General features: G+C 45.3%; 1 protein-coding gene across 1 annotated transcript in view; it reads right to left on the bottom strand.

Annotated features, from left to right (window-relative positions):
- Positions 1–13,990, bottom strand: part of LOC149467450 (sodium- and chloride-dependent creatine transporter 1-like) — a 110,670-nt gene that overhangs the window by 4,240 nt on the left and 92,440 nt on the right. The window contains exons 10-13 of the mRNA XM_089671646.1: positions 12,519–12,656; positions 9,610–9,712; positions 3,503–3,603; positions 1,294–1,464 (exon numbers count right to left, since the gene is read on the bottom strand). Coding sequence (XP_089527772.1) covers positions 1,294–1,464; positions 3,503–3,603; positions 9,610–9,712; positions 12,519–12,656 — 513 coding nt within the window. The remainder of the gene's footprint in view (positions 1–1,293; positions 1,465–3,502; positions 3,604–9,609; positions 9,713–12,518; positions 12,657–13,990) is intronic.

The raw sequence follows: 13,990 nt of genomic DNA, 5'->3' as shown, positions 1-13,990 counted from the left end.
GAGGGCGGAACCAAGGGATGGTGCTCGGAGGTGAGTAGAGGGTGGAACCAATGGATGGTGCGTGGAGGTGGGTAGTGGGTGGAACCAAGGAACGGTGTTTGGAGGTGGGTAGGGGGTGGAACCAAGGGACAGTGCTCAGAGGTGGGTAGTGGGTGGAAGCAAGGGATGGTGCTCAGAGGTGGGTAGAAAGTGGAGCCAAGGGACAGTGCTCGGAGGTGGGTAGAGGGTGGAGCCAAGGGACGGTGCTCGGAGGTGGGTAGAGGGTGGAACCAAGGGATGGTGCTCGGAGGTGGGTAGAGGGTGGAAACAAAGGATGGTGCTCGGAGGTGGATAGAGGGTGGAAACAAAGGATGGTGCTCAGAGGTGGGTAGAGGGTGGAACCAAGGGATGGTGCTCGGAGGTGAGTAGAGGGTGGAACCAATGGATGGTGCGTGGAGGTGGGTAGGGGGTGGAACCAAGGAACGGTGTTTGGAGGTGGGTAGGGGGTGGAACCAAGGGACAGTGCTCAGAGGTGGGTAGTGGGTGGAAGCAAGGGATGGTGCTCAGAGGTGGGTAGAAAGTGGAGCCAAGGGACAGTGCTCGGAGGTGGGTAGAGGGTGGAGCCAAGGGACGGTGCTCGGAGGTGGGTAGAGGGTGGAACCAAGGGATGGTGCTCGGAGGTGGGTAGAGGGTGGAAACAAAGGATGGTGCTCGGAGGTGGATAGAGGGTGGAAACAAAGGATGGTGCTCAGAGGTGGGTAGAGGGTGGAACCAAGGGATGGTGCTCGGAGGTGAGTAGAGGGTGGAACCAATGGATGGTGCGTGGAGGTGGGTAGGGGGTGGAACCAAGGAACGGTGTTTGGAGGTGGGTAGGGGGTGGAACCAAGGGACAATGCTCAGAGGTGGGTAGTGGGTGGAAGCAAGGGATGGTGCTCAGAGGTGGGTAGAGGGTGGAACCAAGGGACGGTGCTCAGAGGTGGGTAGGGGGTGGAACCCGGGATGGTGCTCAGAGGTGATGGGTAGAGGGTGGAACCAAGGGATGGTGGTCGGAGGTGGGTAGAGGGTGGAACCAAGGGATGGTGCTTGGAGCTGGGTAGAGGGTGGAACCAAGGGACAGTGCTCGGAGGTGGGTATGGGGTGGAAACAAGGGGTGACTCATAAGGGGGGAGTACCTGCACCTATTCTCTAAGAAAAAAAGCCCTGATGAGTCTACTGGAGCAGCATGGTCCAGATTTATTGGTGTTATTCTATTTTATAACTAAAATAAATTCAAATACAGGAAGTAAAATTTAGCCACTATAAAGTTGCACTCACCTCCCGAAGAGAGCCCTTAGATCTCAGCATCTTGCAAACCACAGTCATTGGAATACACAGCATGGAGGCCAAAGCGAGACTCCAGCCAATGGCCTCACCCCACCACGGGTAGACGTAAGTCTTGTTGTAAGTCAGGGGTTTGTAGTTGACTACATGAAACACAAAAATACCCTGAAAGAAAAAAAAATACCACAAAACGTTTTTCCACATATTGACCTGGCTCTGTCTGGTAATGAATGATTTTTGTAGAATGTGTTTTTATTTTTACATCAACCCAGGTATAGCATGTTATAAAATATGTATGTGATTAGCACCTGTAATGATAACATTTATTATATACATTTCACATTTATTTATTTGAATGTATCTTTATATTTTATAGTAGGCCAAGCTGGCAAGTAGGCCAAGCATTAGAGGCAGCAGTTGCTGCAAACTATAGCACTGCTGGGGTTCTTTGAGCAGGTTGCTATTTACATAAATAATTTATAAATAATTCTATCATTAAAGTGTATTTTTAAAATTTTTATTCTATTATTTTTTTATTCGTATTATATATATATATATATATATATATATATATATATATATATATATATATATATATAAATAAAATATTTATTTATTTATTTACTTATTTTTAGGGGTTTTTATTTGTTATAAATAATTATACATAATTTTATCATTAAAGCGTATTTTATATATATATATATATATATATATATATATATACACACATACATACATTTATTTTTTTTACAGGTTTTTTTAGTTTTTTTTTTTCTAGTTTTGGATATAATAGGGAAGAATTTTTACAGATTTTTTTTAGTTTTTTTTTTTTCTAGTTTTGGATATAGTAGGGAAGAATTTTAGTCCCCATTCAGGTTTTCATTGCGTATCACCATGGGATTTACCCTTTTATTTCTCCTGCTGAGCACTGTCATTGAGATAAAATGATGGGAAATCTAAATCTTTAGGGGCCTATTTATAAAGCATTTGTTGGATGAATAGCACACGCCTTTCTACAGGCTGCAAAATTTTGGACATAATTGGTCAAAATGCAATATAGTAAAAAGAAAAAAAAACCTTAAAAAAAATAACATTAAAAATAAAAAAATACACCTAAATACCTTTAATTGCCCAATGCAGTATATCCAAAACAAAGCCCAAAAAAATTTTTTTAAATCTGAATAGCAAATAAATGCAAACAAAAAATAAAAAAATACACACCTTAATACCATTAATTGGCCAAAATGCAGTATATTTTCTCATTGAGGTATTTTAGAAATCTACTGCATTTTGGCCCCTAGATGGACTTCACAAATATAGGTATTAATCTATTACAAAAACTAAATACCTTTCTGTCAGGGCGTGTTACTGCAAAGTTATGTGTGTTGCGGTAGCATTTATTTTGAGCTACACCCAGGGGCGGACTGACAACTCATGGGGCCCCCGGGCAATAGGGGATCATGGGGCCCCTGTGTCCTTGCTCAAACTCAAAAAAGCCTATGAAAAAGGTACCAGGGGCATCTCATGGGGCCCCCTACTGACCCCGGGCCCTCGGGCAGTGCCCAAGTTTCCAAATGGTCAGTCTGCCCCTGGCTACACCCTGTTACACTAAAGCAATGCAGCTCCGATCTGCATCAGAAAACATTCTTCATGTCCATTTTATATTCTAACATATGACTGGGTCCTAAAAAAACTATTTTAACCCTTTCCTACTTGTCCAAAACAGAAAAAAAACCAGTTTTGGATATACTGTATATACTTAACCTACATATACAGAAATGAGCAGAAAACTGGATTTTTAGCAATTGTGGAATGTGGAATTTGTACTTTTTTAATCTCCTTTATTTCATAAATACAGTGGTGGCCTTTTATGTCTTTTTGTTGTTTTTATTTTTGTTTGGTTTTGTTTAAATAGCTAAAAAAAAAAAAATAAAATGATACAATTTATTAAAAAGAATTATAAAATGTTTAAAGGATTATGAAAAAATATTATTATTAAGAATGTATTGAAAATGAAAAATAATAATGCAAAGTATTTTTATGTATTTATGTGGGCTCTAAAATTGATTGTTAATGTTATTGAAAATGAAAAATAATAATGCAATTTATTATGAATATTGTATTATTAATGTGCTTATATGTGCATTTTCAGGGTCCTGCAAATCAGAATGAAAGTAAATTGGGCAGTGCCTGCTCCACTTACCACACAGACGAGGGGAGTGATCACAGACCAGCACCACTTCATGTACGGCAAAGGCCGGTAACCAATCATCCGAGCAATGTCATCCATGAACCTGTCTGCACCTGGAGAGCACAATTCTGTGTTACACACATTACCAACACCTATATCATCATATCCATTCATTGTAGAAGAGCCTTACTCTGACGGACAAGAAACCTAAACAACATACAATAATGTAACAATTTATAGTATAAAGTACAGAAAAGAAATGCCCGTAGCAAAAAAGAAAGAAGCAATGGCGCAGGGCATACATGACTAGGCCCAGAGTGGGGAAGGAGGAACAGAAAGGGTTAAGGCAGATCCAAGGGGTTTGTTTTTGATAGTGGGGGTATTTGGTTGGTGGAAGGTTGAGAGTAGGTGGGGTTTCCTGCACCTTAGGGTGGGGGGTTTCAGTGAGGGGGCATCAGTTTGAGCTGGACGTCAGGAGTGAGAGCTTCCCTCCCGCCCTCCCTGTTTTTGGTGAGTATTGGGTTCCTCCAGGTAAAGGGGGGTTAGGTTGGTTCCTGGGTGGTTGTTGGTCTTTGGAGGCGGTTCTTATCTTGGAAGGTAAAAACAATGGTGTGGGACCCATCGGTGGTATGGTGTACCCGGGGACATTCCCAGTTAACCAAGGTTTAACTGGAAGGTGGTGGTGCTGCACTGCGGACGGTATGGTTGTCTCCGAGCTGGTTGGTTGCGGCTGGAGGCCTAGTGTATATGGTTGTCCGCAGGTGCATTTCGGATTGTTTGGGGGTGCCTTCGAAGACCAACAACAATTCTTTGGGTTTCCGTTATAAGGAATGGTTGGTGTATTTAAATTTGTGTTGTTAATAAAAGGCCGTGTTGGCCATTTACTCCAAAATTTGTGTCATGTTTTTTGTAAGTATAATTGGTTAAGGGGAAAGGGGGGGTTTGTACGGAACAGTCATGGTGGTAATGGGGAGTGGACAAGCCTATCTCTGGTGCAATAGTCATGAGACCAGGCCATTTTTTTTGCTGTTCAGCACTGCGTTACTTTAACTGGTAATTGATAGGTCGTGCAACATTGTACCCATACTACATTTTTGTCTTTTTTTTTACACAAATAGAGCTTTCTTTTGGTGGTATTTGATCACCACTGGGGCTTTTTAATTTTGAGCTATAAATGAAAAAAGAACAAAAATTTAGAAAAAAAACAAACAATATTTTGAACTTTCTACTATAAAGCATATCCAATAGAAACATTTAAAGAATCACAAATGTTGGCCAAAATGTATTCTGCTACATGTATTTGTTAAAAAATACATCACAATAAGTGTACACTGATTGGTTTGTGTTAAAGTTAAAGCGCCTACCCACATGGAAGAAAAATATATTTTAAATGTATTTTAAAAAATATTCTTCCCAAATATATTGACGTATCTTTGAAATACTACAATTTTGTATGTATTCAATATATTTAAAAAAAAATATATATATATATATATCTTCTAGATTGTAAGCTCCAAGGATCAGGGCCCTCCTATCCCTCTTGTATTGAACTGTATTGTTGCTGTATTGTCTCCCGTTATATTGTAAAGCGCTGAGCAAACTGTTGGCGTTATATAAATCTTGTGTAATAATAATATATAAATCCTGTATAATAATAATATATATATCTCAAATATATTCAATTCCAAAGATGTAGATTTGTATTTTTAAAGATATACAGTGTATTTGAAAATTCATTTTTTAAAATATTTTTCATATATTTTGTAATAAAAACGCATTTCAACCTACAGTATATATATATATATACTGTATGTTGAAATGCATTTTTATTACAAAATACATGGAAAATATTTTTTTTTAATTTTTTAAATTATACTGTATGTCTTTAAAAATACATTTAATCTACATTTTTGGAATGCATTTACAAATATATGTAAAAATATATGTTAAAATGACTTTTTTATATGTTAAAAAAAACTGAAGAATATATTTAACCGTATAACCTACTACCGTTTTTGATGCAGAAACAAATGTGGTGTGGTGTGGTGTGCATGTGGTGTGGTGTGCGTGTGGTGTGCATGTGGTGTGGTGTGCATGTGGTGTGGTGTGCGTGTGGTGTGGATGTGGTGTGGTGTGGTGTGGTGTGGTGTGCGTGTGGTGTGCATGTGGTGTGGTGTGCATGTGGTGTGCATGTGGTGTGGGTGTGGTGTGGGTGTGGTGTGCATGTGGTGTGGTGTGCATGTGGTGTGGTGTGGTGTGGTGTGCGTGTGGTGTGCATGTGGTGTGGTGTGCATGTGGTGTGGTGTGCATGTGGTGTGGTGTGGTGTGGTGTGCATGTGGTGTGGTGTGGTGTGCATGTGATGTGGTGTGGATGTGGTGTGGATGTGGTGTGGTGTGGTGTGCATGTGGTATGGTGTGCATGTGGTGTGCATGTGATGTGGTGTGCATGTGGTGTGGTGTGGTGTGCATGTGGTGTGGTGTGCATGTGATGTGGTGTGCATGTGGTGTGGTGTGGTGTGCATGTGGTGTGGTGTGCATGTGGTGTGGTGTGCGTGTGGTGTGCATGTGGTGTGGTGTGCATGTGGTGTGGTGTGCATGTGGTGTGCATGTGGTGTGGTGTGCATGTGATGTGGTGTGCATGTGGTGTGGTGTGGTGTGCATGTGGTGTGGTGTGCATGTGGTGTGGTGTGCATGTGGTGTGGTGTGCATGTGGTGTAGTGTGGTGTGCGTGTGGTGTGCATGTGGTGTGGTGTGCATGTGATGTGGTGTGGTGTGCATGTGGTGTGCATGTGGTGTGGTGTGGTGTGCATGTGGTGTGGTGTGCATGTGGTGTGGTGTGCATGTGATGTGGTGTGCATGTGGTGTGGATGTGGTGTGGTGTGCATGTGGTGTGGTGTGGTGTGCATGTGATGTGGTGTGCATGTGGTGTGGTGTGCATGTTGTGTGCATGTGGTGTGGATGTGGTGTGCATGTGGTGTGGTGTGCATGTGATGTGGTGTGCATGTGGTGTGGTGTGGTGTGGTGTGCATGTGGTGTGGTGTGCATGTGGTGTGCATGTCGTGTAGATGTGGTGTGCATGTGGTGTGCATGTGGTGTGGTGTGGTGTGCATGTGGTGTGGTGTGGTGTGCATGTGGTGTGGTGTGCATGTGGTGTGCATGTGATGTGGTGTGGTGTGCATGTGGTGTGGTGTGGTGTGCATGTGGTGTGGTGTGCATGTGGTGTGCATGTGGTGTGCATGTGGTGTGCATGTGGTGTGGTGTGCATGTGATGTGGTGTGCATGTGGTGTGGTGTGCATGTGGTGTGGTGTGCATGTGGTGTGCATGTGGTGTAGTGTGGTGTGCATGTGGTGTGGTGTGCATGTGGTGTGGTGTGCATGTGGTGTGGTGTGCATGTGGTGTGCATGTGGTGTGGTGTGGTGTGCATGTGGTGTGCATGTGGTGTGGTGTGGTGTGCATGTGGTGTGGTGTGGTGTGCATGTGATGTGGTGTGGATGTGGTGTGGTGTGGTGTGCATGTGGTATGGTGTGCATGTGGTGTGCATGTGATGTGGTGTGCATGTGGTGTGGTGTGGTGTGCATGTGGTGTGGTGTGCATGTGATGTGGTGTGCATGTGGTGTGGTGTGCATGTGGTGTGGTGTGCGTGTGGTGTGCATGTGGTGTGGTGTGCATGTGGTGTGCATGTGGTGTGGTGTGGTGTGCATGTGGTGTGCATGTGGTGTGGTGTGCATGTGATGTGGTGTGCATGTGGTGTGGTGTGGTGTGCATGTGGTGTGGTGTGCATGTGGTGTGGTGTGGTGTGCATGTGGTGTGGTGTGCATGTGGTGTAGTGTGGTGTGCGTGTGGTGTGCATGTGGTGTGGTGTGCATGTGATGTGGTGTGGTGTGCATGTGATGTGGTGTGGTGTGCATGTGGTGTGCATGTGGTGTGCATGTGGTGTGGTGTGCATGTGGTGTGGTGTGCATGTGATGTGGTGTGCATGTGGTGTGGATGTGGTGTGGTGTGCATGTGGTGTGGTGTGCATGTGGTGTGGTGTGCATGTCGTGTGCATGTGGTGTGGATGTGGTGTGCATGTGGTGTGGTGTGCATGTGATGTGGTGTGCATGTGGTGTGGTGTGGTGTGGTGTGCATGTGGTGTGGTGTGCATGTCGTGTGCATGTCGTGTGGATGTGGTGTGCATGTGGTGTGCATGTGGTGTGGTGTGGTGTGGTGTGCATGTGGTGTGGTGTGCATGTGGTGTGGTGTGGTGTGCATGTGGTGTGGTGTGCATGTGGTGTGCATGTGATGTGGTGTGGTGTGCATGTGGTGTGGTGTGGTGTGCATGTGGTGTGGTGTGCATGTGGTGTGCATGTGGTGTGCATGTGGTGTCGTGTGCATGTGGTGTGGTGTGCATGTGATGTGGTGTGCATGTGGTGTGGTGTGCATGTGGTGTGGTGTGCATGTGGTGTGCATGTGGTGTAGTGTGGTGTGCATGTGGTGTGGTGTGCATGTGGTGTGGTGTGCATGTGGTGTGGTGTGCATGTGGTGTGCATGTGGTGTGGTGTGGTGTGCATGTGGTGTGGTGTGCATGTGGTGTGCATGTGGTGTGGTGTGCATGTGGTGTGGTGTGGTGTGGTGTGCATGTGATGTGGTGTGGTGTGCATGTGATGTGGTGTGGTGTGCATGTGGTGTGGTGTGCATGTGGTGTGCATGTGGTGTGGTGTGCATGTGGTGTGCATGTGGTGTGCATGTGGTGTGAACGGCCCTTGGAGTAAACTCCAAACTTTCTGCGTATACAGATTGTGACGCACTGCTGCAATGATGGTTTATTGTAACAATCCACTAGGTGGCGCTGCATCCCGTTCAATCTAGAGAATATGATAGTGATCCTGTTCATTAAAGACATATTTAACCTCTTGCTGGCTGCTACAGCGTGGTTGGCCAGTTCTGGGAGGGTGTCGTATGACGTCCTCCCAGAATCGCTCCCCCCCTAGCGCACACCCAGCACTGTCTGTGATCTCTTTGTTCTTCGGACACAGCTCATCGCAGAGCTCAGACTGGGGGAGGGAAAAGCAGAACAAGGAGCCAATCACTTGAGCTGCAGTGCATGGAGCCTGCTGATAGTAGGAGAGAGCAGAGTGATAGAGAGGTGAACTCATCAGTCTTCTGCCTCCTCATTTTATTATTCGGTCACAGGCTGTGGAAGGGACAAGACCTGTAGGTGTTACTGCGGCAGAGAAAAAAAAAACAGGCCTCCTCCTACCCTGCCAAACCGGGCTGTGCTGTGTGGCAGAGCTGTATTAATCTCAGGACAGGATGAACAGAAATCCTTTAGCAGGTAAAACAGCTTGCTTGCCGTTTTGCCTGGAGTTCGGCTTTAAATGAACTTGTTTTTGTGTGCAGCTGTCTGTTTCACTGTAATGAAGATGAGTTGTGATTCTTGTAGTGTATGACTCAGGGGCGTCCCTAGGGTTGGTGTCACCCGGTGCGGTAACACTTGGTGTCACTTCTCCGAGTGTGTGCAGACCGGACCGGTGTTGAAAGATCAGTTAACCCCGTATAGGTTGGACGCCGACAATCCCCGCAGGATGGATCGGATCTGCGGATTGAGCGTAATCAATCTGAGTCCGATCCATTATGCTCCCCAATCCGCAGATCCCATCCATCCTGCTGGGACCGTCGGCGTCCAACCTATACGGGGTTAACTGATCTTTCAACACCGGTCCGGTCTGCACACACTCGGGAAGTGATGTCAGATGGAGGAGGTTCCTGCTATCGGGGCCACATTCCTGGTCTTGGATCTTGCAAAGCCTTACCTAGATCAGTTAACCCCGTATAGGTTGCAAGCCGACGATCCCCGCAGGATGGATCGGATCTGTGGATTGGGGAGCATAATGGATCGGATCTGCGGATTGGGGAGCATAATGGATCGGACTCCGATCCATTATGCTCAATCCACAGTTCCGATCCATTATGCTCAATCCACAGATCCGATCCATCTTGTGGGGATCGTCGGCTTGCTTTAAAACTTTCTTTTTCGTGGAGCTCGTGGAGAGGGTCCGGTGTCACCCCGTGAGATAGGTGCACCCGTTGCGGCGCGTACCCCCCGCACCCGCCTAAGAACGCCACTGGTATGACTTACCATAAACCCACGCGATAACCACGCACTCCCAGAAAGCTTGCCACAGCAGCGTGATGCCACTCGCAGAATAGTAGTCAAAGAGCTGGAAGACGTACATCCCACCCTGCAATCATAAAATGGACAACTATGACCGAGACATGGGATTAAAAGGGTTGTGGGGGGCTCTATTTATTTTAAGATGATAAGATTTTAAACAAATGTGTATATATATATATATATATATATATATATATATATATATATATATGTAACATATTCTGTTTTACTAATAAAATGTAAAGTATTACATGACAAAGGATTCCCAGAGCACTGTGGATTATCTAAAGAGGGGACACATCAGTGGCTGCCTGTTTTGAGGCTCTCTCTCTCTCTCTCTTTGTGTGATCGAAATCTTAGTCTGACAAAGGTGGTGAGAGGGAGGAGCCACTTTCACATTTGTCTGTAAATTTCAGCTTGAGCTACTGTGCACTGTAAACATCGGGATATTTACATCTGGCGGTAAGTAGATATGTTTGAAAAAAACACAAATGCAACCTGTTGACTGGATATAATACAACATTTTTCATATGTACGTATGACAAGTTGTACTGGATTCCGAAATGAAGAACTACTGGATTGATAACCTCGTGTTCCCTGCAAAACCCCTATTGACTCTCAGTAGCAGCCGACACGTGGTTGGGTACGTATGTTCTCCCGAACAGAAGCAGATAGGATTCTGCGATGGCATTTGCTGAAACCATTGCCATATAGGAACAACTTGGCATTGATCTGTGCCCATCAGTGATGCCAGTCAGTGTCACCTATCAGTGCCCTTCTATTCTGCCTATTAATGCCCATCAATTCTGCCAGTCAGTGCCACCTATCAGTTCCCTTCTATTCTGCCTATCAGTGCCCATCAATTCTGCCAGTCAGTGCCACCTATCAGTTCCCTTCTATTCTGCCTATCAGTGCCCATCAGTGCCACATATCATGGCAGCCTCATCAGTACCTATATATTTGGCCTCTTGGCGGGTGGGACTTAACACCGAGATGCATACCCAACAGGGGCGGACTGACCATTCAGACACTCGGGCACTGCCCGAGGGCCCGGGGTATGTATTGGCCCCATGAGATGCCCCTGGTAACTTTCATAGGCTTTTTTGGGAGTGGTTTGAGTGTGGACAAGGACACAGGGGCCCCATGATCCCCTATTGTCCGGGAGCCCCATGAGTTGTCAGTCTGCCCGTGAGCATCCACCAGTGGCTAACTGAAAGCTCCAGATCTCTACTTGTGTTCGGGAGCTTAACGATCATGTGACAGCCAATCATGGCAATCACGTGATCACAAACCCCGCCCTGCCTCCCAGTATCTAAAACCCTTTAAGGGTCCAGGAGGCACCAGCACAAAGGGGTTAACATCAGAGATGGTTGATTCAAGGAATATCCAATTGCCTCCTGGGGGATCAGGAAGGAATTTTTTTCCCATGCTGAAGCATAATTGGGTCGTGCTTCATAGGGTTTGTTGCCTTCTTCTGGACCAACGGTAGGATAAGGAATGTGTGTACTGAGGTTTTCTATTGATTTATTTTTTCCGTTGGTTGAACTAGATGGAATTATGTCTTTTTTTCAACCTGACTATGTGAGTATTGAACAAAGCTGGAATTTCTGCACCATTATCATGGTCGCCCTTTTTGTAGACTCAAGTGATGAACTTCGAAAAGGGACCTTGGGTTCCTGAGCTTTTTTTTAGATTCTCCATGTGCCTTCTTGAGAAGGATCTCTTTTTGAAGAGGTCTCTATGCAGCAGAACAAAATAGGAGGTGTGACAATTTAATTCCCGGAATGCCCACAGCGTAGCACTATGGCGGTGAGTCGTACAGCCGTTCGCACTCCAGCGTGTTCCAACATGTTCTAACTTGCACTCGCCTGGGTCGCAGAAATCCAGTGTTTTTGAATGGCATCGGTGGTTTAAAGGAGAAGTACAGCCAAAGCTCTTTTGGCTGTACTTCTCCTGTGGATCACAGGAGTGCAGTTCGATCTGCAATCCTGTGACCCGTTTTCAGCCGGTCCTGGCTGGGGAAAGATCCCGACTTCAATGTCGGGATCCACCCCAGTGTCTGGAGCAGCACCAGGCTCAGCCTCTCAGCGAGCTGCTCCCTCCCCCTCCACAGCCCAGTGCTCCAGTGCCCATCAGTGCTGCCTATCAGTGTCCATCAGTGCTGCCTATTAGTGCCCATCAGTGCAGCTTCCTCGGCCTATATCAGTGAAGGAGGGAGAGCTGAGCAGAGGGGTGCTGAGCAATCACCGCTCTCTACCCAGAGTGGAGAGGAAAACTCAGCGATCAGCAAACAGTGGTCATGTGATCGCTGACTTCTCACACTTAGAGCCGCTTGGGATAGATGCAGCATCGGCCCAATGCTGCATGAACCAAGATAAGTATGAATGAGGGGAAAAAAAGTGCACACTTCTCTTTTAAGGATGAGCGGGAAGATGTCCACAATGACGTAAAAAGTGGGAAGCCAAAAAAGCAAAGGACGGATGCAAAATTGGACAAAGTGCAAAACCTCATATATTCACGCTCATGTGTTTTATCACAAGGGGCTAGTTCACTACAATTTCATAGAACACGGTACAACGGTCAACATTGTCACATAGAAATTCTAAAAAGGTTACAGGAATCTGGAGGAAAAGAACAGAGCTCTGGCCTGACAAGTAGATTCTCCACCACGACAATGCTCCTGCACAAACATTTTCCCAGGAATTAAATTGTCATACCTCCTATACACAACCCCCATTTTGTACATCATTGTATAGACCAGACTGCAAACGTACCTCGTCCCTCAAATATCATATAAAGAACATTTTGTACAGTTTAGACATTACACCTCTTTCTTTGGTGGACCAGCCCTTCAAATTTCACTAGTACCTTACCTCGGTCACCATGGAGAGGTCGATGACAAAGCACAGAAGACAACAGACTGCAGCAGTTACCTCCCTGCGCACAACACCATTAACTGGGTGAGGAAACAAATCCAGGATTCCAGTGATGAATCCCTCCACCCCCACGAACTGTCAAAAGAGTAGAAGAACTAGTCAGTAAACTGGTAGGAAGGCCAGCTGAACACATTATAGTTTCATGAGAGGTTTCCCGTACCCAGACCCTGGCTACCATCACACAGACTGTCCCACTGGGCTGTCTCCCGTCTCCTCCTCCACCTGTGCCCTGACGGTGCCAGTGTCCAACCTCCTCTCTGTAGGGCGCCCATGTAAGAGAAGAGGAAGGTGAAGAGAGAGCAGATGTCCTGTAGGGAGTGGAGGTCTTGCTCAGCACTTGAAGACATCACATAAATACCAAACATTTTCCCTGGGTGCCAAACTAATGCCAATAAAATTATAATACAAAAACATTTCACCACCCACCATATATGGTGCAAGAAACTGCTAACATCTTCATACTTATAAAGAAATACCATGCACGGTTTACGGTTTTCAATGTAGCAAAAGAATTTCATGGACGACTTGGTTCATAGAAACGTTCACAGCCTAAGTAGGAAGAGGTATAAAATAGATAACGAAAATGTTCTCCTGAAAATCTGACAATTCCTATTTTACCTAAATGCTTCTGCACGTTGGGTCCCTCAGCTTCTGGCAACTGACCAAAAGTACACATTAGCATGTCTGCCAGGAATTTATGTTTGTTTTAAGCAGAACCTGCAAATTGCAAGCAAGATTTGGGACCATAGGTCCACCACTTTAAGCAGTCCAGGCCATGGAAGCTTGAGGATTCCAATTTTTCTGGGCTGAATAGCCTTTGGCAAGGCTAAATGCTTTGGTATACTAGTTTTTTTGACTACTATGGGGACTTGACTAAAATATTTCAGCACATCTCTGACATTTCCTACTTAGGGCACATATTAAATCATTCCGAGAACCTTGAGCAGAAATGTGATTTGGGTTGCTTTCTCATATAATTATTATCTTGCCTGGGCAGAAGTCCAATCAGGTAGCCACCTGCCTGGCATGGTCTTGTTCCTTGAGCTCAAACAGATGTTTGATGCTAACTGTTAGCATGACTCTTTAAATTGTCTCCGATTCCTGCCAAGTCTCTTCATCTACCAAAGAACATATGTGAAGTCTTACCCCGCTACCAGAAAATGTAAATGTCTTTATTGTGGTTTGTTACTTCAGTGGGGATCAATCAAGGATAGAGCAGAGGTGGTTGTTCTATTAGGACAGCCATTCTCCGAAAGGGTCCCACCACTGTAAGGGACATTTTCCCAATGATTCCAAAGAATTTATTGCAATGAGGGATTACCCTGCTACCAGAAAATGTAAGTGTCTTTATTGTGGTTTGTTACTTCAGTGGGGATCACTCAAGGATAGAGCAGAGGTGGTTGTTCTAT

Source organism: Staurois parvus, unplaced genomic scaffold, assembly GCF_062004578.1.
Source record: "Staurois parvus isolate SC_StPar_1 unplaced genomic scaffold, SC_StPar_1.0 ptg000111l, whole genome shotgun sequence".
Lineage (NCBI taxonomy): Eukaryota > Metazoa > Chordata > Amphibia > Anura > Ranidae > Staurois > Staurois parvus.
Note: the sequence above shows the minus strand (reverse complement) of the source record. Positions and strands in the feature narration are given on the sequence as shown.